At 36.2% G+C, this 23,328-nt stretch overlaps 1 protein-coding gene across 4 annotated transcripts in view; it reads right to left on the minus strand.

Moving 5' to 3' along the window:
* The window catches only part of LOC133835105 (homeobox protein cut), a 79,388-nt gene that overhangs the window by 15,129 nt on the left and 40,931 nt on the right, over positions 1-23,328 (minus strand). For 2 of the 4 annotated variants that reach the window (XM_062264986.1, XM_062264989.1), the window contains exon 2: positions 8,825-8,878. The exons of the other annotated variants lie outside the window; for them this stretch is intronic. In XM_062264986.1, coding sequence (XP_062120970.1) covers positions 8,825-8,878 — 54 coding nt within the window. The remainder of the gene's footprint in view (positions 1-8,824; positions 8,879-23,328) is intronic. 4 annotated transcript variants of the gene reach the window in all.

Raw genomic sequence — 23,328 nt, forward strand, 5'->3', positions numbered from 1 at the left:
CGCTGTTGCTATGCAGTCGAGCAATCAATTCAACGCGTCTCGTTTGCCACTTGGTGTGTATGACAGATTGGCAAACTGTCTTCGCCAACACTCTCGAGTACAGAAAAAAAGAAGTGTGCGCAGTTTTTAATAAGCGCAGAACTGTGATGAATGCAATGAGGACGCTGACAGGCTTGCAGCCAGACAGACTGACTGCCAGACAGCTGCTTCAACTTGGGGGCACAATAGCAACGCAAGTTGACAGCAGCAGCAAACTCTGCAGTCTGCGAGTGAAGCAGTTGCTCTCTAAAGGTGATAAATATCCAACGTTGCAACGAAGTGGAAAGTGCCATCAACAGATGCGCAACTTCAGCTGCAACTCAAGAGCCACGGCAGCAATTAAATTGCCCAGACTGCAGAGTAACTCGGAGTTGACTGCACAAACTCGATGACTGATGATTTAGCTATGCAATTTATGATTTACTCAAAGGATTTACTTAACAAATACATTTGTGATGGGGGCCAGCTTGCTGCTGACTTTGCCATAACTCATCTGGGTTTGTAATTTTCTGGTTGAGCTCTCCCTCTGTCGACGGCATTAAAATAGCAAGACGGAGGGAATTAGCGTAAAGAGTTCTCAAGGATCTAGCACCGCATTAAGGGCATTAATTAGGAGAACTATGTGAGTGTGTGAGTGCTGAGTTGAGTGACGACCTCAACGGCTTTTGCGGTTGAGTATTGCTTGAGCATGTGCTGGTCAAAAGCGAGACGTCATTCGCATGTATGCGAGCATAACTCAAGCACAAGTATCTTTGGTGGTGGTAGTATGTATAATTCGCTCAACTAGTTTTGCAATTCAAAAGGCTTTGCATAACCGCAGCCAAAAGTTTACTTGGCATAGATAAAACCACAGAAAATACTTGGCAACTCTGTAATGGCAATGGCAACGGCGCTGACGATGTGTGCGGCCAAAAAGCGCAGTCAAAACCAACAAACCAACCAGGCAGTCAAAACCGTTAACAGCCAGCAGCGACCAGCAGCTACAGCTGCTGATGCTGCTGTGAAGAAGCTGGCCAACTGGCCGTAAAGCCAAAAAAGTGTCAAAATTTATGAACGTCTCTCACCCAAAATTTAAAAACTGCAACTTGCGAGGGCTAACTGCGGACTGCAGTCGGTGAGGTGAACCTGCTTCATTCTGCGCGGGTTATGCAAAGTTTAAAGCCTGCTTTTAGGCGAAAAACACAAACCGCAAAAAGTTTCTCCTTCGCACAAAGCGTCGAACAAAACAAAACGGGAGAAAAACACAAAAAACAATGGGAGAAAAAAACATAAACGAAGCCCAAAAAACCAAAATGAATTTTCAGTGTTGCCAACTTTTTGCGGGCTTGTTGCTGCGGGCAGATCTAACACACACACATACATCTATGTTATATCTGCAACTGCAGCAACAACTGCGAGGAGCAAAAGTTACGCATATTTTACAGTCCACGAAATGCAAGCAGCTTTATCCCAACTCCTCCTCGTCTTCCCTCGCCATCCCTTAATCTAAAACTCCCACAGCTAGTGCTAAACGCTAGCCATAAATTCATTTAGTATGGCAACGTTGCTCATAAATTTTCTGCTATCGATTTGCAAGGAAATCCGTAAAACACAAAACCAAAAAAATAAAATAGAAATACGCAACAGCAACAGCAACAGCAAAAAAAAAAGAGCTAAGCCAAAAGCCAAAGGCGATAAAATAGTTTTGATACGCTAACAATGCGAGTCCAAAGACTTGTACAAGCTGCATTTAACACAGTTTTTTCCTAACTAAAAACTACAAATTCATAATTGACATATTAGAACTATTATCTGCTTAATAATTTGAATAAATTTATAAAAAGGATTCGATTTTTTAGTTAATTATAAGAATATGAATCGTAAATGTAACATTGAATAATGAACTATTGCTATTCATATCATTTAATTTAACATTAATTCTATTTAAATGATCTACAAAATATTTTCAAAGATGATGAAGATTTGAAGATGAAAACTTAGTAATTTATCTGAATCAATAGTGAAAGTCATTTAATATTAAATTTGTTCAATTAAATTCTAAGAAAATAATTTTTTAACATATGCAACGAAATTGAAAAATTCGTTTAGGATTTGCCTAGTTTTTTAACATTGCATTTAATTTTATTAAATTTGTTTCAAACACTTCTTTTAATTATTGCTGATTTTTTAAGAAATCTCTGCAATTATGCTCAATTTCTCTTTCAAATTGTCAATTTGTTTACTAAATATAGTGAATGCTAAAATTTTTAAATAAAAAAATGAAATTTTAGAGCATAGCTAATTCGGCACTAAGAGTATATTTTTTCTATTATTATTTTTTCTAACTTGCAGTTGGCGTAATTTTGATCAATAAATCACATTTGTATTGCGGAACGAGGCAGCAGCTGTATGTGGTGAAAGAGTTTTTGGCCAACAAAAAAAAGAAAACACAAAAACGTGGCAACAATTTAGCGGAGATGGAAAAACGCAACGGAAACGGAAATCAAAACGCCATTTGAGCAGGAAGTGAATTGGACTGGACTTCAACTAGAGACTAGAGAGGCAGGTTTATCGTATAAATGCTGCAGCAATTAAGGCAGCTGACAGTAAGCGAGATGAGGAGCAGAGCAACAGCTACAGCTACAGCAACAGCAACAACAACTGGCGACAATTTATTGTAGAAGGCAGCGAGTTGAGTTGAGAAGCCGGTGGAGACTCTCTCATTATGTGCAAGTCTTATGGCCTTTTTTGGGTTTTTGCACTTAATATTAATGACTTGCTGGGAAATTAATTTCCACGACTTTCACTTGCACCCCCGCTTCGCTCTCTCTCTCTCTCTTTCTCTTCTCAGTTCCCCCGTCTGTCGTGCGTAACGTGCGCATCAAACATGCAGCTTGGAGCTTGGAGGTCATTGTGGGAGCCGTTTCATTTTGGCGCCGTCCTTGCCTCGTCTTGCCAACTACCAACGACCAACTGCCAACTGCTAAGTGGGTCAACATTGATTTCCGTCGGTTGACGCTTCGGACCCTGGTCGAAAGACAGTACAAGAGAGAAAGGGAGAGAGAGAGCACACAGCTCATAAATATTCCAGAGGCACGCGCTCTCTGCCCAAAGTGGGAAAACGAGGCGACAAAGTTGCGGACCATGTACAACAAGGAGACGACGACGACGACGCAAAGGCAAAGGCAAAGCCAGAAGATGTAGAAGAGCCAAACATTGATTGAAAATAAATAAATTCGAGACGTCGAAGGAGGGAGCAGAGGGAAGCAGATGCAGTGACGATAAATTTCTTATAACGAGCAGTTGCACTTTCAAAGCGAGTGTAGCAAAAATGATTGAATGAAGAAGGCGCTGAGTTTTAATAATTGCTTTCAAATCGAGATGTCTTTGAAAGTGAATTTGTGAATAACGAATAAAGTATTAATAAATCTGCTAACTACATTTCAAGCTGTGTTTAAATACATTTCTGAGTAGTGAGTATAATATTAATTAATCCTCTTCAAGAAAAAAAGATAACTTTAAAATCTCTCCTCTACAAAAAAAAAGTATTTGCTTTGTATATTAAAAAAAGTAAAACTATTAAATCTGTGCAGAGAGTTTTTGATTGATTCTATAAATTAAGAGAATTACAATTTGTATTAATTCGATTCTTAGAATAAAAATCAGCTTTGAATACAAAAATGTCCTCATATCCTTAGGCTTAAATAATATTTTAAACCTATTTAACATGCAATACTGTAGCTCAACAACAACTGTGAATCTCACAATTCTCTATAGAGCTCTTATACAAGATTGCTCTTGAAAAGATTTGAAAACTTTTCATTAAATTAGTTTACAAAACTTGTTGCATAAAAGTCGAAGCTTTGTTCAAAACGTTGTGCAGAAATTTAGCAACATAAATGAGAGAATTTTTTATGATATTCTTAAGTACAGCAATAAACCGAAATGTATATGTTACGATTCTATAAATTTAACATGTCGTTAAAATTAAATTTTGTAAACGTAAGCCATATTTTTGTAACACACCTTGCAAACAAATTGGTCGTATTTAAGCCACGAGTATTTCGTAAAATACAATTTATGCAATTTTGTTTTATCTCCCATCTCTCGTCTCTTGGTAATAATTTCTTATGCCACACGACCCGCACACACACACACACACACACTCTCTGAGGGAGTCTGGCAAACACACGTACATCAATTCAGATAAATTCATTCATATTTAATATGCATATTTAATGACAGTTTATTGGGATTTTCTGCCGGCGGCATCCATCCATATTGCCTCCAGGCATTGCAATTTATTGATTTCAATTTCGATTTTACATTTAATTTTTCATCATTTTACCTTAGATGCTCATCGCTGAGATCCATGACAGTGCAAAAGATGCTTTAAATAAATGATGATGGGCTTAAAATTCACACACAAAGTTCAACTGAAGCTGAAGCAACGTTTAAACACGTTTCCAGTTTCCAGCTCAAATTTCTCAAGAATTTCTCTTCATCAATCTGAGACGAGGACCCAGAGGATGTTGAGGCAAAAGAGAGAATGAATTGGCTTTGACTTTAGGGTTCATTGGCTTATGTTGCTTTCAAATATACTCAGAATGTTTTCTATATCATTTCAATTAAGTGCAGCTGGCGCCGTTTGTCCTCTGTCTGCATAGTTTACACAAGCCAACAACAACAACAACAACAGCAAATGACCAAAAAATAGTTGAACTTCTCCTGCGCTGTGGCATTTTGTGACTTGTTTTCGGGGCTTGGTGTGTGATTGCAATTTAATTAAAAACCTTTTTAAGCCAATGTATCTGTGACTTTGGTAGCTTAAAATTATCAGTTTCCCATGGCTAATTGGTTTTTGGGTCCCTTGTCAACTTGCATTGCTCATTAGCCTCTTGAGTAGCGCGGTTTCTAAGCTGTTGTCAAACGGTTTCTTCTTTGCTTTGAGGCGTTATCAGTTGGCATTTCAAGTACATTTCCCCTCTCTATATAGCTGTACTCGTATTCATTTTTGTGTCTTATCGTGCATTAAACCTCTGCCCAGAACAAGTGCAATCTTTGTTAATCTCCCGAGCGCTGCACTTTGAACCTCAGTTTACAATTGAGACACCCTTCTGCTGTTTGCTCAACACAGCAGCAAGTAAATTGAATGGACTTCCAGAAGCTGCAGTTTGCTCTTCTTCTTCTTCTTTCTGTGTGTGTGTGTGTTTCTATTGTTCTTGACGCTCTCTAATAGAGTCTAATGAACTGGGAACAGACAGCAGGTAGAATATATTGCAGTCTACAATCTAATTAGGTTTTATGTCGGGTGCACGAATCCTATTCTTTGTGGGAATAGTTTTTTTTGATTAAAAGAGTTGAGCGAGAAGAAAGAGTGTAATTTAATTGTAAGCCTAGCTCAATTACAATCTCGAGTGTACTCATAAAAGTACAGTTCAATTACATTTCGTAGAATGAAGGATGCAGACTTTGATAGTGAATAATTTTCAATTTAAAAGACATTTAAACAAAGATTGAAATTAATTGGAAAATGTTAAAACTTCTGAAGGAATTATGGAATAAACTGACAACATTACAAATACTTTAAATATTGTATTTATAGCTCAGTGAAGTGTGCAGACTTCGATAATGAAATATTTTTCAATTTCAGAAGTATTTACAGAGATTAAAATAAGTTAGGAAATACAAATTTAAAATTCTGAAGGAATTAAAGCATTTTTCATTCACAACAACTTTACAAATAATCTAAATATTAATACCGTAATCAAAGTGGATTTTTAAATATTGTTAAAACTTCCGAATTATTGAATAAACCGGCAACTTAACAAATAATAGAAATATTATTTACGTAATTTACGTTGATTTAAGTGTAATTTCTGTTGTTGCCGGAAATTGCTGCATTTCAGTTTTCAGTTTAATAAATAGTTCTGTCCAAATAAGCGCACATAATGAACGATTTATTAATTTTATATGCTCTATATCTCCCATAAATATCCACGTTAATTACGGCAGCTCACTTTCAATTGTTGCTGAGTCTGGTTCAATAAATGTGAGCGACAAAAAATGTAATTAAAATTCGCATTCTGTCTGCTAAAATTTAATAATTAATTTTTTGACTGCACAAATGTTTGCATTAAATTAAAATGAAATATACTTTTTGTGCTAACGTTGCAAACGTTGCATATTTCAATATTTGAATTGTGGAATTTTCTCTGTTAATTTTAGTTATGTGTATTCAGTTGACGTGTCGTGTCAGAAGTGTTGGTCATTCAGCTGGATAAGCTCCATTTGGTCAGCTTGCCACTGCCACAGCCAGAGCTGTGCCCCATGCAACGTATGTAATCAAAACAATTCAAAGCCGTTACGCGGCTTTTGTGGGCTTCAAATTGAATTTACCAACTGTCCGATTCATGTTTGTGCATGTTTCGCAAATATTTGTTTAAATATTTTGCGCTGATGTTTAACATGTTTGCCATTCGTTTTGCCGCCGTTATCCCTTTTTATGTTTTGTTTCGGTGTGTGTGCATTTTATGGTCATTTTAATGGCCATTCCTCCATTCCCCCAAACCACTAAAACACGCCCACAACCTTTTGGGCCCATTCATTGTCCCTTCAGTGTCGTCCACGTGTCCTTTGGGCATCGCTTCGCATAACATCGCATCGCATTGCGTTGTGTTGTGTTGTGTTGCGTTGACATTTCGCATTTTGTTTTGCCATTTGACTGCATTTGACAGAAGTCCAAATTGGTTCTCGTGTCGAAAAATAAATTCACGCTGCGTCACACAAAATGGCAATTTATGCGTAAATATTTTTATACACACACACAGCTTTACTATTTCTTTTTTATGCACTCCAACGTGCCATTTAGCTGGCTACAAATTATTATTTTATTAGCCTAAAATTCTGTTTAGGATTTGATATGTTTTCATTTGACGAAATTTGTTTAAGTATTGACTAAATGGAGTTTTCAACTATGATTTTTAATTTATTCAAATAAATTCTAAAAAAAAAAAAATAACTACAAAAGCTTGCAGTCGTTTTAAAAATTCATTTTCGGATTTGAGCAGCTTTCGCTTTGTGAAATTTGATAGCCTAAAATTCTGTTAAGGATTTGTGAAATTTCCAATCGATGAAATTTGTTTCTAGTTTGATGTTTAGCTTAAATAATGAAATTTAAATAAATGTAAGCAACTGCTTTAAAAATGCAGTATAGGATTTACTCAGCTTAAGCTCTATGAAATTTAATAACTTTAGTTACAAGTTATTGTTAATTTAATTTCATTCTTCTATAAATGTTTGGTGTAAACGTTTTTTAAGCAAATCACTGCCTAATATGCTTAAAATTCTGTTTGGGATTTGCGAGATTTTCACTTTTTAAATTTTGCCTTTTTCATATCAATTCTAAACTACAAATTAAAATGAATTCAATAAATGTTGCCCTAAACAAGCAATTGTTTCTTTAAGAAATCTCTGCACAATTTGCTCAGTCTTTAAGCTGAAAATTACCATGCAATAGCTGCAAAATGTATAAGAAAACTGTCTGACTTGCAAGCCACAAACATGAGCGTGTGTTAAACAATGTTTATGGGGCAAGCAAAGGAAGGGGGAAGAAAATGTTATTAAGGTTGCTTAAAAACATATCTAAGCTTTTGGTGCACCGCAGATAAATGTGTGTTGTGTTCTGTATTGTTGCTGTTGTAGTGTTATTGTTATTGTTCTAGTTAGCCGTTGGCGTTGTTGGCCAAAAGGCAAAACCACACAACAACGTAAACATTGTGCCACATTTTCGTGGCAAGTCCGCAAATGAAAGCCATAAACTTTTCTGAGGGGAGGGAGCCCAAAAGGCAAAAGGCAAGAAGAACCCGTTGCACAGTTGTTGCCAAGTGCGGCTACTTTTCAAAGTGGGTCAAAGGCTACTATTTGGCTGGGCATTAAAGATGAAGTAAAAAACAAGAAAAATACAGAATATGCATATAAATGAAATTTCAAGTCAAATCAGCGTCAAGTTAACAATTCAATTAAAGTGCGACTATTAAATGAAATTGCAAGACAAGCGAAATGAAATTTGCCCATAAACAAAACCAATTCGTCACGTTTCGAGACTGATTCTGTCTGAGTCAGACTTGAGAGTCGAGACTTGAGAGGCGCCTCCAAAAGTGCTTCGAGTCAATTGAATATTCGAAGCACAGACGAGACAGAGACCTATTTGATTGACTAGCAGCTGCAGTGAGTGCGGGGCGGGCCGGGGGGGAGGTTAGACAAGCGATAAACTAGAGACTGCACTGCACTTGCAGACTGCAAGTGTGAGTGTGAGTGTTGTTGTCAGACGATCGTATAATGTAAATATTTGCTCATGTCTCGTTGTTGACTTGACCAACAAAATTGGTCACGATCGTTAAACAGACGCTTATTGTGGTTGTTGCGGCTGCTGTTGCTGTCGCTGTTGTGGTTGCTGTTGTGGTTGTGGTTGCTGTTGTGGTTGCTCTATGTGATCATAGCGGGTTCATCTACCTCGCATGTGAGTCTCTCTCTTTCTAGCACAACTAGTCTCTCTCTACTTGTATGTGGAGGGGGCGTTGCAAGTTCAATGCTTTGCCATTTGAAAGCGGAAGTGGCAAAGCGCTGTTGTGCTGTTGTCAGGAGTGGCTCACTTAATGGCAGAGTGTGGCAAAGAGACCACACACAGACAGCCCAAAGAGACAACTACGGGTACTCACATATGTGGGTGGCTCTTCACTAAGTATTCGTATTTGTATTCGTATGCGTATTCGCATTCGTTTTCGTGTTTGTTTCGGTTACTTACATGCCCATTGTTGTTGGTGTCTGACAGCAGCAAAAGTCCCTCGGCTGCCTTTGCCTGCAATTGAAGTAGAGAAGCGAAAAATAAGCATAAGAATTATTGTTCTAGGTACTTTTCTACTTGCTGAACTTTTACAGAAACTCGCTGCGGAACAGAGCGAGATAGAGTGCGAGACAGTTGTAAAGTCAAAGTTAGAAGCCTCGTTTATGGCTTACAAATGTGGCCAAACAAAGTTTTTACAGTCCAGTTGCAGCCCCTTGAGGCACCTCCACCTAACTGCCTGCGACTCTCTCACTCTTTCCCTCTGACAGACATAAAAATTATTGCAACTTCTTGGTTCTCGGTAAATCGCTTAATGGTCGACAGTTGTTTGCTTTGGACAGCATTTTGCCAATAGCCACCGCAGCACCACTTCAACCACACACACACATATATACATAGTGGGACAGATAGTGCTTGATTCACTTGGTGGCAAGTCGCCGTTGCATTTGCCGCATGCATTAATTTGCCACAAGATATTCATTAAGCGTTTGCGGTGGGGCAAGCAAATAAGTTGTACTTTGCGGTTGCCTTGGAGATTGAGATGCCACTTTGTAATTATAGCGATAGATAGAAAATTAAGTAGATAGAGAGGAAGTAAGCAAAACTTAATCTGAAGGCAGAGTAAATTATATATTGTCAAACAATAAGTTCAACTGTTTGATATTGTGATTTAAGTAGAGAATTTAAAATAGCAAAAATTAAATAAAAATTTAATTTAACATATATGACAAATAAATGAAAAATACATAATTAAATGTGAATGATTTTAAAGAAAATGGAAAGTTGAGAAATTAGTAGATGTTTATTGAAAAGATGCCATTATGATAGATTAACATTCAACTTAATTTGAAAGCAGGGTAAATTAAGCATTTACAAATTTCACTGTCTGACTTTGTTCTTTAAATACATATTTACAAATGAAAGGAAATTATACTGAAATACTTATGAGGAGTTGCTTCAATTTATATATTAATGTTTTGGCAATGTGTGAGATTGACTCACTTGAAGGTACATTTATATATTTTACTATAGGATAATTAAAATTATATAGTACTAACTATACTAATCAAATGCCTTCATAATAAAAGTAAAAGATGTATTGTCGAAATGTAAATTAAATCAGATTTTACTTTAACATTTTGTGAGATTTTAATGACACGCTAATGTTGGAGTTATAAAAACTGAGAATGCACATTATATTTATAAATTATGGAATAGGTATACTATATATTTATGTACATATATATATACCATATATGAGTATTCCATGTGATTCTAAATATACTCTATATAATATAAATATACTATGTATTTACAAATATACTACATAGTATATAAATATACTATATTATTATAATTATAGTACATACAAGTTTTAATGACAACGTAAATAGTAACAACATAGCTCAACATTAAATGCTGTTTTCGATAAAAATGCCATTCTATTTACAGCTTCAAAGTTGCACGTTCGATTGTCTCAATTATATGGCAAAAATAGCGCATACTTTGATGGCATAATACGCATAATAATGAGGCATGAAACCAGAGCTTCTGCGAGGGCCTGAAGTTGCCACACGCTAAACTTAAATCAATGCGCTACGCATATCAAAACAACTTGTTGCAATCTCATCTAATCACCCGGGGGAGACAATCATTAAATGTTGCACACACATTCGATGGCTGATAGAGATACAGTAAAGGTGCACCCCACTCACCCCACCCGCACTCTCTCCACCTGCCTCACACAGCCAATTGGTGCTCAAAGTTTTTGCACAAAATAATCCCCATATAATCATCATAAGCAACTGCTGTTTATATGCAAACAGCCGCAACCATAAGCCGCAAATTGCTGTGGTGTGGGTGTATTCGATTCTATCTGCGAGTGTGTGTGTGTGCATGTAAGTGTATTTGAGTGTTGCAACTTGTTGAGTCATGACAGCGTTTAGTATGCAGCGTTGGCCTTCAACTGGCGTGGCACAAAAGCTGCCTCTGCCAATGGCCCATCAATCAACATCCCAAACGGATCCAATAGACACCCAACAGCAACAGCAACAATTTGCAACAGCAACAGCAGCAACAACGACAACTGAGTGGCACGATGTCCGCACTTGGGCGTTGTTTTTATTGCCCTTGTTGCAAGTTGAGTTTTCTGCTGTATTTTTTTATGGCTTTGCGCGCGCATCGCTTTGCAACATGTTGCTGCGAGTTGGGCGCGTTTTTAAACGCCACAAAATGTTGACAAGTGAAATGCATTCCATGCTCGCGAATTTAATTGCGCTTTAATGCAATGCATTTCATTAAATCTCAAGCAATTCCCAGGCTGCACATATTCGATCATCAACATCGAAATAAATTGTTTGAATTGTGCGTTCAACTTTCTCGCAAACAATGCAAAAGGCTGCTGCTGTTGCTGCAATCCTGCCACAAATTGTTGCATTCATAAATTATTTACAATTGTAAATCAACTGCAGAGTTGCCTTCACTATTGTTGTTGTTGCTGTTGTTGTTACTGCGACATTCGTGAAATTTCGGTTCGCCGCGCGGGTGTCAATTTGTGGCCTTAATTTAATTATTGTCAAAGCGGCAACAAATAATAAAAAAAAAAGAAATATGCAAATATGGCTTTAAAAAAAGACAGAGCAATGCTGCCATCGGAATAGTTTTTCAATCAAGACAAAAAGGCAATTAACGATTTGCGATTCAATGCACACACATGCCACATGTGGCTCGAAACTGTTGCATTAATTCAACTTTTGTTTTTTTACCGTTTTTTAATTGCTCGCAAAAAGTTGCCAATTGTCAAAACTGCTCTGCTAATTACAATTGGTTTATTTTTGTTTTTTGCTTAATAAGTATTCTGTCGATATTTATTTCAATCAGTAAATATTTTAGTTGTGGTTCAGTGGATGCAGATTCTCTGTTCGGTGCACTTAAATGCACTCGAATGATTCATGAGTGTCAATCAAATATTTATTCAACAGAGATTATGCATGTTTGTTTTTTTATCACTAAATCGTGCGAGCTCAGTGAGATTATTATAACATTATAATCTTATTTGAATTGACACGTTGGTGTCACATTTAAAAATGTGTGAAAAAATGTAAAAAAAAATCTGTTAACGAAAAGATTATTTCATGCACTAAAGACATTCGGAAAAAATTCATTTAAATACTACAAGCAATAACTATAAAATTATAATAACCATTTGTTGTATAAATATGCAATCATTAAATTTAATTCAACTGGGATTACAAGGGGGTTAACAAAAATTAATTTCAAAAATGTGTAAAAAAATATGGGAAAAATCTGTCCACGAAAACATTCCTTTTTGTACAGCTTCGAGGCCTAGCACGTCTTTCCAAAAATTCATTTAAATACCACAAGTAATAACAATAAAATGCCAATAAATATTTTCTTATATAAATATGCAAGCATAAAATTAAATGATATTTTAATTTATGCGAGAATAATACAAAAAGCGGCAAACATTTTCGCTTGCTTTCTAAAAATGCCTATAAATATTGATTAGCTGAGTTTTGCCCAGCAAAAAAAAAAGCAAATCACGTGCATCGTTTTGTGGCACGTTCATTAACCGGTTTGTTTGCTATGCATTTTGTGGCACATTTCCTTATTGCCATGTTCCATGTTCCCAGCAGAAGAAGAAAAGCGGAAAAAATGAAAATAAATGAATTGAAATAAAATGGGAGAAAACTGAAACTCAAATTGAATTGGAAAGTGTGAAACGCCTTCAGCTTGCATTTTGTTTCTTTATTTTGCGCAACAAATTGTCTTCGACTGTGACTGGGCCAAGCCTTCAAATTGGCAGTATTTCTCAATTTCTCAATTCAGAAATATAATATTATGCAAAATGCCGCCGAGGCAAGAACTGGGAGTGGGAACGCCATGCCACAGAGATCACAGAGAAAAACCCAAAAAGTCACACAGAAGTGGGCACGCGACAATTAGCACATCATTGACACATGTTCCAATGTTCCAAAGGGGAGAAACAAAAAGAGATTATGGAGAGACGAGAGAGAGGAGAAGGAGAAGGAGACAGTGTCTCGTTTGTCGTGAATGTTTATATTTGTCGCCGCATTGCCGAGAAATGGAGCATTTTATGCTCCAATAAAAATAATTAAGTGGCGTAATTGATAATGTCTTTTTGTTGTTGTTTTCTTTCTTCTTTTCTTTCCTTCTTTTTTTTATTTGTTAATATTCGAATGTTCATGTCATAATTTTGGTGACTTTTTTGACAGCACGAGTGTTGTTGTCTTGTCTCTGAGCAGTTTGTTGGAATTTTTGTGTGAAGCGTGACAAATTTATGGCAAGCGATAAGCGCGCTAAGCAAACGCTTTATGGATGGAGGAAGTTGCAACATGCAACAAATGTTAGAGCGTCCCATTGGCGAGCAATAATCAATGATCATTGCCGTTGCAGCTGCTGCTGAGAGTATCAGCAAGTCGTTGTTAAGAGACAGAGGGGAAATTTTGTATGAGCAATTAAATAATTAAGTTTGTGAAGTGCTGATCTGCTAGACTCATTTTGTGGCTGGCTTAAAGAACATTGAAAGAAGTTGAAGAGATTCAATATTTGTATTTAGAAGTTATTAAGTAAGTCAGTTAAAGAAATATTTTATATAATATATTATTTTCATATGAATTGCATTATACAGTATAAAACTGTATAACAGCAACTGTGTAAGAAATTGAGCAGATGTTCCAAAAAGCAATAAGTTTGAATTAATAATATTTATTTAATAATAATATTTAATATTTCCGATGATTTTTAAATTACTTTTAAATCTATCCCTTCTACTTATATCTAACATAATTTAATATAATTTTCAAAGAAAACGGGCAACATTTCTAATGAAATTTGTGCAGTTATTCTTTTTACTTTTTTGCCATTTTATAATACTAATATTCTATACACAAGTTACATTTTAAAGCCAATATAAGAATTCAAAGTCTTAAATGTGCAGTCAAGTATTGATTCAATTAAGCACATTTCAGTACTGAATATATAATTCAGATTTCTGCAGTTAGTTTTAATAGATACTTTGTTTTATTGCAGTTACATTCAAAGTGAAAAATAAAACCGGATTATTGTAGATACTTGTCAATGAGCTTCGCTTCTGACTGACAACTAACTGTCTCGTAATTAAATTAACATTTTAAATCAAACTAACAATTTGTTTAAGCACCTTACATTGCCATAGATAGAAATCTATAATCTATAATAAACATGCCAATATTGAAATCAATTGCACTTATTCTAAATTCGTACTCCATTTTAGTGTAAGTAAATTCGCATATAAAATATAGAAAAGCAAAACGCTATACATAAGGAAAATAAAAGTTACTAATGTCTCTTCTGAATTAAATTCTTTATACAACTCCTATACAATTGCTGGCTATACTTTCTTCAAGTGATGCCTCAATGATTCCTCATTTGGGACAACAAAACTATATTTTCCATTATTTTTGCAGTCAAGTACTTCATTTATTTGCCATTTCTGAGCTATGTACTCAGACCTCTTGCCAGCTATTAGATCAACTCTTCTTCTGCACTCTCGAAGTTTGTTTGTACACCGTTTGTGTTTGCAGGCATTTGACATGCCCTCCTGCACTTAGCAAAATCCAATGAAAAACTAACAAAAAAAAAAAAAAAAGGCGAGTCGACAAAGAATGAGTGCAGAAAAAATGGAACTTTGGCAAGCTCTGCAATTGACAACTGAGTGGAATAGAGGGAGTATAACTCTCACCCACTGTGAACAGGAAAAAGCGAAAGAGACACACACATAATAGAGGAAAGCAAAGGCAACAACAACGATAACAACAGCGAGAGGAAATTTCAAGTGCCGTGTCGAAGCATTGAACTTTGGGTACGCACAGCATTTGCAGCCAAGCTTCCATTTGATTCGTGTCCATTCCACTTTAGGTATGTGAGTGTGTATCTATGTGTGTGTGTGTGTGATTGTATCTCAATGTATTTGTGTGGCGCTGACTCAACATTGATGGCGTGACCAGGTCCCAGAGTTACAGATACAACATTCCACAGACCCCGAACCAAAAACAATCTCTCACTCAGTAACAACATTGTTGATCTATGAACTCGTTGAGTTTGCCAATGTGCAACATGAATACCCGCATTTACAAAAATATCTTTTGCTTCTACTACTTACGAGTAGATATACATACATACATACATATGTATGTACTACACTCTCAACTTTAACTGCACTCAACTCTTCTGCAATGAGCTGCATAAACAAATGCTTGACTTTTCCGACACAAACTTGCACAATTTTACAGTTTGATTTTCGAAATGAACTTGAGAGTTTTCTGTGATAAATTGCTAACGAATTGTGCCAGAGAGAGAGAGGAAACTGCAGAGATTTATTGAAGAGAAGAGCTTATACCCTTGAAAAAAGATAGTTGTAACTAAGGTAACATATATAAAATAAGGTAGCGATTGAGACAAAAAAAGAAGTTATTTGTGTGGTAAATAACTTTCAAAATAATAGCATAAAAAGTGTCACATATTTTACCCACAATACAAACTTTGTAATCTACCCACAATTAACTTAATATACCCCATAAAACGAACGCATTGAAAATTGAATAACAAATTGGGAAACGATTGGCTCGCTAACAATTCTCAACTGCTTCATGGGGGCAGCCCCCCAAATTGACTCAATTTAAATATCGATTAACAAATAGCAGACGCAGCAGCAGCATCATTTTCCCCTCGTTTTCAATCTTAAGTTACAATTTTGCTTTGTTGCTTGCCGCAGTAAAGCGTGACAATATTTTTTGTCTTTTGAGACAACGGAATGCCTGAATGGGTTAACATTTATTTGTTTGGAATTGGATGCGATTACGTGTCAATAAATCTTGTTGATATGCATAGAAGACAAAAGGTCATCATAAGCAGCAAACGACTCTCGACTAATTAGGCACCGCCCACTTGATGTGCAACTTTCAATTTCATTGTATCTTGTGGATGCACATGCTTGTTTGTCATGCATGAAGTGGCCAGCATTTGATATTCAAAATCGAATCGAATGTTACGTTTTATTGTGTGTAAATATCTGTATTCGTTTACAGAGGTAACAATAATGCCATAAGTGCTGTTTATGGCACTTTTTTCATCATCATCGTCATCATTATTATTATTATGATTATATTTCATTGTGTGATTTACGAGAGTATTTACAAGAGTATCTTACTATACACTCACTCACTCACGCTTCATATAAAGACCCCTTTAAGGGCGTAACGAATGCAAATATTGACAGATGTTCAGATTGTCCAACCGAACAACTGACAATTGACTTAAAGTTTGTGCGACTTGTTGTCAGCTTTCGGTTTTATGTCATAAAGTTATAAGCTACCAAACCCCGCAGCGTAGCTCTTCATTTTATTGAGGAGTCATAAACATCACTTTCAGAAGTCAACTGGCCGTGTGACCCTAAAGTGAAAATTGTTTTTATTATCGACATAGTAAAAAAAGAAAGAAAGAAAGAAATAATAATAATAATATTTCTCTAAGCATTAAATGTGCATAAAACTCTTTCGATTGTGTGTCAAATGTGTCTCTCATCAAACTTTTTTTTATGGCTCAAGATTAAAGGTTGTCCATCAAGTGCGTGTGGCATGTGACGACGACCACACGAATACAAATCAAATTGCTTAATTGGCTTGGGGATCTCCCGAAGAGCGTGAGGAATGTGTTGTTCAGTGAATGTGGCATGCCGCAGCCATCAAATCGCTGACAGTTTGAAGTTTCAAGTGTGTCACACAACGTGCATTTCTTGAACAAATTATAGACTCGCTCTGCGTGTGTTTAATGAATAGGGCGGTTCTTGTGCCCGATCGATGCTCCTCGCTTGATTAAAGCTTGAGAGTCAGAGAGGAGTCAGCTCAATCTAGTCTGATCATGTCAAGTGCATCGCTGGGTTCAGAGTTCAGCGTCTGACATTGATGAGTGTCGGATGAGGGTTGATAGATTATACAGCACGAAGTCGAACTGTGCTTAATTGTAATTATAAGCGGAGGTTAATTAATCAAACAAGTCTAGGTAATTAAATTGGAAGGCACTGCGACAAAAACTGCAGCATTTAATCAGTGTCAGCCAAGAATAATTGAATATAATTATTTTAGTTTGCAGAATTTCTTTTTCAACAAATTCACTTCCACATGCTGACAAGAAAAATGACTTTAAAGCTTCTTTCTTTCTTTTTTTGCATTTTTTTTAAGCAGCTTTCCACATGCACTCAACATATCTCAAATATTCTGTTTCGACTTGTCAATTCTCAGCTACTTTCGATTTTGTTTCCTTGTTCTGAGAACTTTTGCACTTTTGTCTGCACATTTAGTTTTTGAATTTATGTCTGACTTCACTTAGCACACACGCATCGAGTATCATAAATTTTGGTCAAATTGTGGCCCAGTAATGCCAGTCTATGACTTTTAAGTGGATTTAATCGTAATTCATTGCCAGCTGCGTCGCTGATTTAATTATGTTTTGCAAATTGAAAACACGTCAAAATACCCAGAGCGTAAAGTAAGTAAAAGATACAAAAAAATAACTGATGGAGTGATGGTGGCCAAGAAGCCACCACAAAAACAACATGTGTCTAACCCCAGGCGCAAGCAGAAAGTTCATGCAACGTCATCAGCACGTCAGGGAGCAATCAACAGCAATATCATCATCATCATCAACATTAACATCATCGTGATGAACAGTAGCAACTTAATCATCGAGTTTGTAGAGCTTGTAAAGCGCACATAAAAACTGACATAAATTCAGTTAGCTGTGATGCATACGAAAGTATCTAATAGTTATCATCTTTTGCAGTCGCATTCGTCGGCAACATTGTATAATTGACTGCATGCCTGACTGAGCCACTGACTGCCTGACTGACTGACTGCCTGACTGACTCTCTGAGTGAGTGACTGAGTGAGTGATTCAATGCGTGCTGCACTTGGCAATTGCTGTTTGGTAGTTTATTCCTGCAGTTAGATTGAGAGATACAGATACTGTGCATCGAGTTGAGCTACGGGTCTTTGGATCATCCCAATGTTATTCTTTTTCCCTATTACCCCCTCTCTTCTTGCCCCTTGGCCCGCATATTCATTCAAACGTTTTGCTGTCTGCGTGATTTTTGAGTTTTGGTTGTCAATTAAAATACCCAGAAGTTTAATAGCAGCAATCTGTGTGGGCGTACTTTAATAACTCGATGAGTTTTTCACTGGAACTCCGTTGATAAATTGACAACAGACTGTTGACTTGTGATTTATATTCCTCATGTTAGATATGGTTGCACCTAATGCGTGAGAATTCAGTTGTGAATTGACAACACAATGCAATGGAATTTGATATAGGGGCAAACTAATAACAACGATTTAAAGTCAGCAATCTGATGACGACGTTGACTAGACTTAAGCAAACATTGTATCACATTTCATACGCTAATAACTTGTAATACGTCATGATAAAATCGAATATTTGCTAAGCTCTTTTTAAATACAAGTTGTGTATCATTAGCTTAACAGTATATAGCATAATAAGGGGAAATAAACTAACCTAAATAATAATATTATATTTGTACTATTAATTTTTTCTTCTACTTGTTTTCTTTTTATTCTTTACGTATATTTTATTGAAATATGTTAGGAAGAATATGCATTTTTGTTGATAAAATCTACTATCATATGTATTAAATAATGTATGTAGCATTTGCCTAGCTCTGTTTATATATAAATGATGTGCCCCAAGTTTAAATGAATGTTTGTTTACAGAACAAAATCAAGTATACCAAATAATAATAATAATATTTATGCCTTATTCATTCCCATCATTTTCCCATACTTGTTTCCTATCAAAAACGTTCTTCATTAATTTCTTATATTCGACTAAAATATTTGATACACATTGTGCCGTTTTCTCTTGTAATTAATTATTCATGATTATATTTAAGTAATAACGTCCTAAATAACATATTTTATTTATCTATAATTTCATACTTAAAATACGTCTCAGAAGCTTAAATGAATAACTGTTTTTAAGGCAACATGAAGCATACTAAATAGCAATAAAATTTATACTGCCACATGCTTTAACATTAGCCCTATTTATTCAGCATATTCTAATCTACTTATTACTCTACTACACTATAAACATTACTTTATTCATTTCATAAATTCTAATAAACATTAATAATATATGTACATATACGCTATGACAAGCTTAGGTTTCATACATTCAACATATTTCCTCCTTCTTACTTCCCGCATTACTTTATTCATTTCTTATATTCTACTAAAATATTTTATGCACATTATGAATTTTTCTCTGTGATGTATTTTTGCCTTTTGCATTTCCAAGTGCTTTTCCCCACTTTTGTCGTGCATTCTTATTTTACGAGTAGTCGAGCAAAGGGCAAAAAGAGACTCTCTCGATTGGCTTCATTTGGCAGTTCGACATGCGCGTTGAGCTTCATTAACTTTTTGTTTCTCCTTCACTTTTGCAACATTGACATTTGCTTAGATGGCACCCAGTCGAGCGAGCATATTTAATGGATTGCCAAAAACTTTTAGTCCCTACAACTGTGTCGAGAGCATAAACTGAAAGTTGTGTAGGGGAAAATACACACACAAAAGGAAAAAGCCGGGAAATCTTGTTCACTCACTTTGTGTGTGCTCAACGACAGATGCAGGCAGGTATTTCTTAACATACTATACTATACAACACAGGCAGCAGGCCTTTTGTTTGTGCCCTCTGGCAGCGCTTTTGTTTATACTTTAGTTGTTGTTGTGATTGTTATTTTCTGTTTATTACAAGTAAAAAGCGCCACTTGCACTCTCAATGTGGCAGCTGCAAGCTTACTGTGGCATTGACCAGGCCATTGAACCGAGCAGCAAGTGCATCATTCTGATCGGGAAACACAAGTCGTATATTACCTATTTCACGGCAAACTTTTTCAAGGTATCTCTCAACGTCTTCATAAAAACGTGCCCCCATTGAATAGTCTCTATTAATAGCGCAAAGAATATCAGAAATCTAAAGAAAATCTGTCAGTGTTGTATTACATTTATTCTAGAGCTATCTTTTGTCTATGAAGAGCTAATGATTTACTTTTGTAAAGTCTTTTACATCTTTAGACAATTATTTGCTCTTTGCTTTTCATAACTCGAATATATAAATATTATAGCGTTATAATAATAACATTGACATTAATGAATAATGAGATCATTTAAACTTACTCAGACCTACTTGCAATATAGATGTAATCAAAAGCAAATAGAGAAAATAATAATTCAAATATTTGACGAGTATTGTAATCTACCTAGTAGAGTTTAAAAAAAAAATTGTCTGTCAATATTGCCGAAGAAATATGCTTTTAGAAACGTCTCATCTTATTATATGTAGTTTTCTCACAACAATGTATTATTAGAATTGCGGTCTACTTTAGTGCTCCTGTCAGCCGATACATTATTCAAAGAAGAGAAAAATATGAATAATTTATATTTAAATATTACAAGCATATTGCAAAATACTTTCAAAGATTACAGACAAGAACTGTCTTCAAAAATGCGAAGAAATATTGCTTTAAGAAACATCTAATCATAGTTTTCCCGCAAGCAATATATCATTATAATTGCGGTCTACTTTTATAAACTTGCTTGTTACTCATAGAAAAGAAGGAATATTAATAAGTGACATTTAAATATAAAAATAAAATTGAATATTTCAAAAGATTTGGGGTAACACTTTCCTAAACAAAGAAGAATTATGTTTCAAATAATTAATGGCAATATTGTTGTGGTCTATTTTAATTCTTTAACATTATCAAAAACGTATATTAACATTCATAAATAGAACAAAACTATAGACAAGGCCTTAGCCGCTCGTCTCATTGCAAAAAAAGAATTGTTTTCGTTATTTCAATAAAATATTAATAATAATAATATAGAAATACTTTAAAGAACTAAACCGAAAACTTGCCTTCAACACAAGTAATGACAAACTATTCTAAATAATAATAGTGTGAGGAAATATTGCGTGTAATATTTGTTTCATGTTCTCTTTTGACAAGTTCAGTTATTTCAATAGACCATTATAGTAAGTGCCACATTGGCAAACACAAAAACCATGTAATGTATCGTGACGACACTTAACGCCTCTGTTTGTAGCACGTATAGCAATTGCCCCTCCCTCGACACGCGGCCATAGAGAAAACGCCAACAATTTCCCAACAATACAATAACTAGTATTATGTCGCATTTGTTGGCCACGTTTGTAACGCATTTTTGGCAATTAACTTGAAGGCCGCTGACGCCGACGCCGACGATGCCACAGTTCGAATCTCGATTATGTTGGGTCGTGTAAACACACTCACGAAACAATTTGGCTAATTTGTATTTGCCACAGAGAGGTGCAACGTCAGGACCACACAACAACAGCGGCATCAGCAGCAGCAACAAACAGAAACAGAAAAGTAGGAACATAAAGGAGAGTTGGTAAAATGAGAAAAAAAAAACACAACTCGAAACTGATTAATGGGCAATGTGGTAGAAGAAAGAAAAGCCGTTTTTGGGAAATTGAAAAGCCAATCGCATTTTGTACTTTTGCTTGTTGTTGCCGATGTTGTTGTTGTTGTTGATGTTGTCGGTGGGGCAGTTTGTATTTATGTTGTACAACAAATGATGTGCCGGCCAATTCGACAGGCAATCAAAATGAAGTTACGTCCACGTGGCCATTAATCACAAGTCTACCTCTCAACTCTCTGACTCTGACTCTGACTCTGACTCTGTCTCTGGTTTCGACTTCAAACCAATCCGTTTGCGTTGTTTCCATTCTACAATGCGCCTATCGTAATCGAGTAATCGAAGCAGCAAGGCAAAGAAAAACGATTTAAAAACAAATTAATAGTGTGGCAATTTGTGGAAGAAAAATAAAGGGGGGACTCGCTTCCAATGTTTAATTAGTTTGCAGAACAAAAGAAACGTTTTTATTGTTATTATTCTTTGCTGTTGCCGTTGCTGTTAATGTTGCTGTGGCAACCGCAGGCACATTGGAATTGTGTCTGGGTTCGACTTTAATTAAAGCCAACCGGACCAGCCAACCACAACAACAACGACAACAACACGATGAAAACAGAAGAGTAAAAGCCAAAAGCTTGCACTTTGAACTTTTGCACAGTGTGCCAAAAACAGTTTGGCCTTCATTGGCTTCAGCGCTCGAAGAGTTGAAGAGCTAAAGAGCTAACGAGCATGTTGTTGGAAAGCTAACTGGAAGCCTGCTGTTGTCCCCATCGTCCAGCCAGACTGCCTGTTTTTCCGCCCACCTATAGAAGCCGCCTGGAGTGCAGCTTCAAGCGCAGATCCTTTGTCAAAGGACGAGCCCATAAACAAGAACAACAACAACAACAACAGCAACACGACGAAACCCGCCCGAAAGGCTTCCATTTGCAAATAATTAAAATTGTGCGGCCAGCAAAAGAAGAAAACTGTGAAAATGTGCCGGAAAATTGTGTGCAGCGAGTAAACAAAAGCAACAACAGCAAATAAAAATTAAGCTTTTCCAAGGGACACACACAAAACGAGGGCGCCGAAATAAAATAGTAGAAATTGCTGTTAATGCAAATAAAATATACAAAACAGAACAGAAAAAAAAAAACAGAATGCGAGGAAAAAGAATGCAAAAGAAAAAGGCAAGAAAAGCGCCCAGGGGAGTGGAGCGCAGTTATGCGATGCCATGTTGTAGGAGAATTTTAGTTAATTAAAACTAAAAGTGAAAATGCGCAAATTGCGGGTAATAAAAAACGCTTAGGGGACGCCAAACGGCGATAAACGACAACGCTGGAATTTGAATAACGACCAGAAAACCAGAATGAAGAAAATTGATATTCGACTCGGCAAAATGATAAAGCGAAATCTAGCGAAATAAATAGGAAAACTCACAGAGAGAGAAGAGCCAAAAAAAAACAAAAATAGCGGCAAAAACAAATGCAATTTGAGATGCAAACACAGCGACAACAAAAATGTAAATAAAATTGTGGAAAATGTGAAAATTGCATAAATAAAATGGGAATGCAAAACGGAGATTCATAAATGAAAAACTACTAAGCGAGGCCAACGCCTGGAAAATTCGCTGCGTTGACAAAGTGCGATGCTGGAAAACTAGAGCGCAATGCCAAAGAGACGCTCCCACTCCCACTCCCATTTTTGTTTTTGGTTTTTGGTTTTTGTCTCTTCTCGAGCACTGCTCTGGACAGGACCTGAAGGCGTGGACAAACACAACGGCACATTTCCGTGCAGTGCAGCTGCTGGGCCACAAAGGCTCAAAGGATGCTGAGAGCTAAGCACCGAATGCTAGAGATGGGCTGCTTGCCACTTTATCGCATTTAAGGTGACAACGAATTAGCTCAACTCGGCATCTCCAGAATGCTGAATGCA

This window comes from Drosophila sulfurigaster, chromosome 2L (assembly GCF_023558435.1).
Source record: "Drosophila sulfurigaster albostrigata strain 15112-1811.04 chromosome 2L, ASM2355843v2, whole genome shotgun sequence".
In the NCBI taxonomy this organism is placed as follows: domain Eukaryota; kingdom Metazoa; phylum Arthropoda; class Insecta; order Diptera; family Drosophilidae; genus Drosophila; species Drosophila sulfurigaster.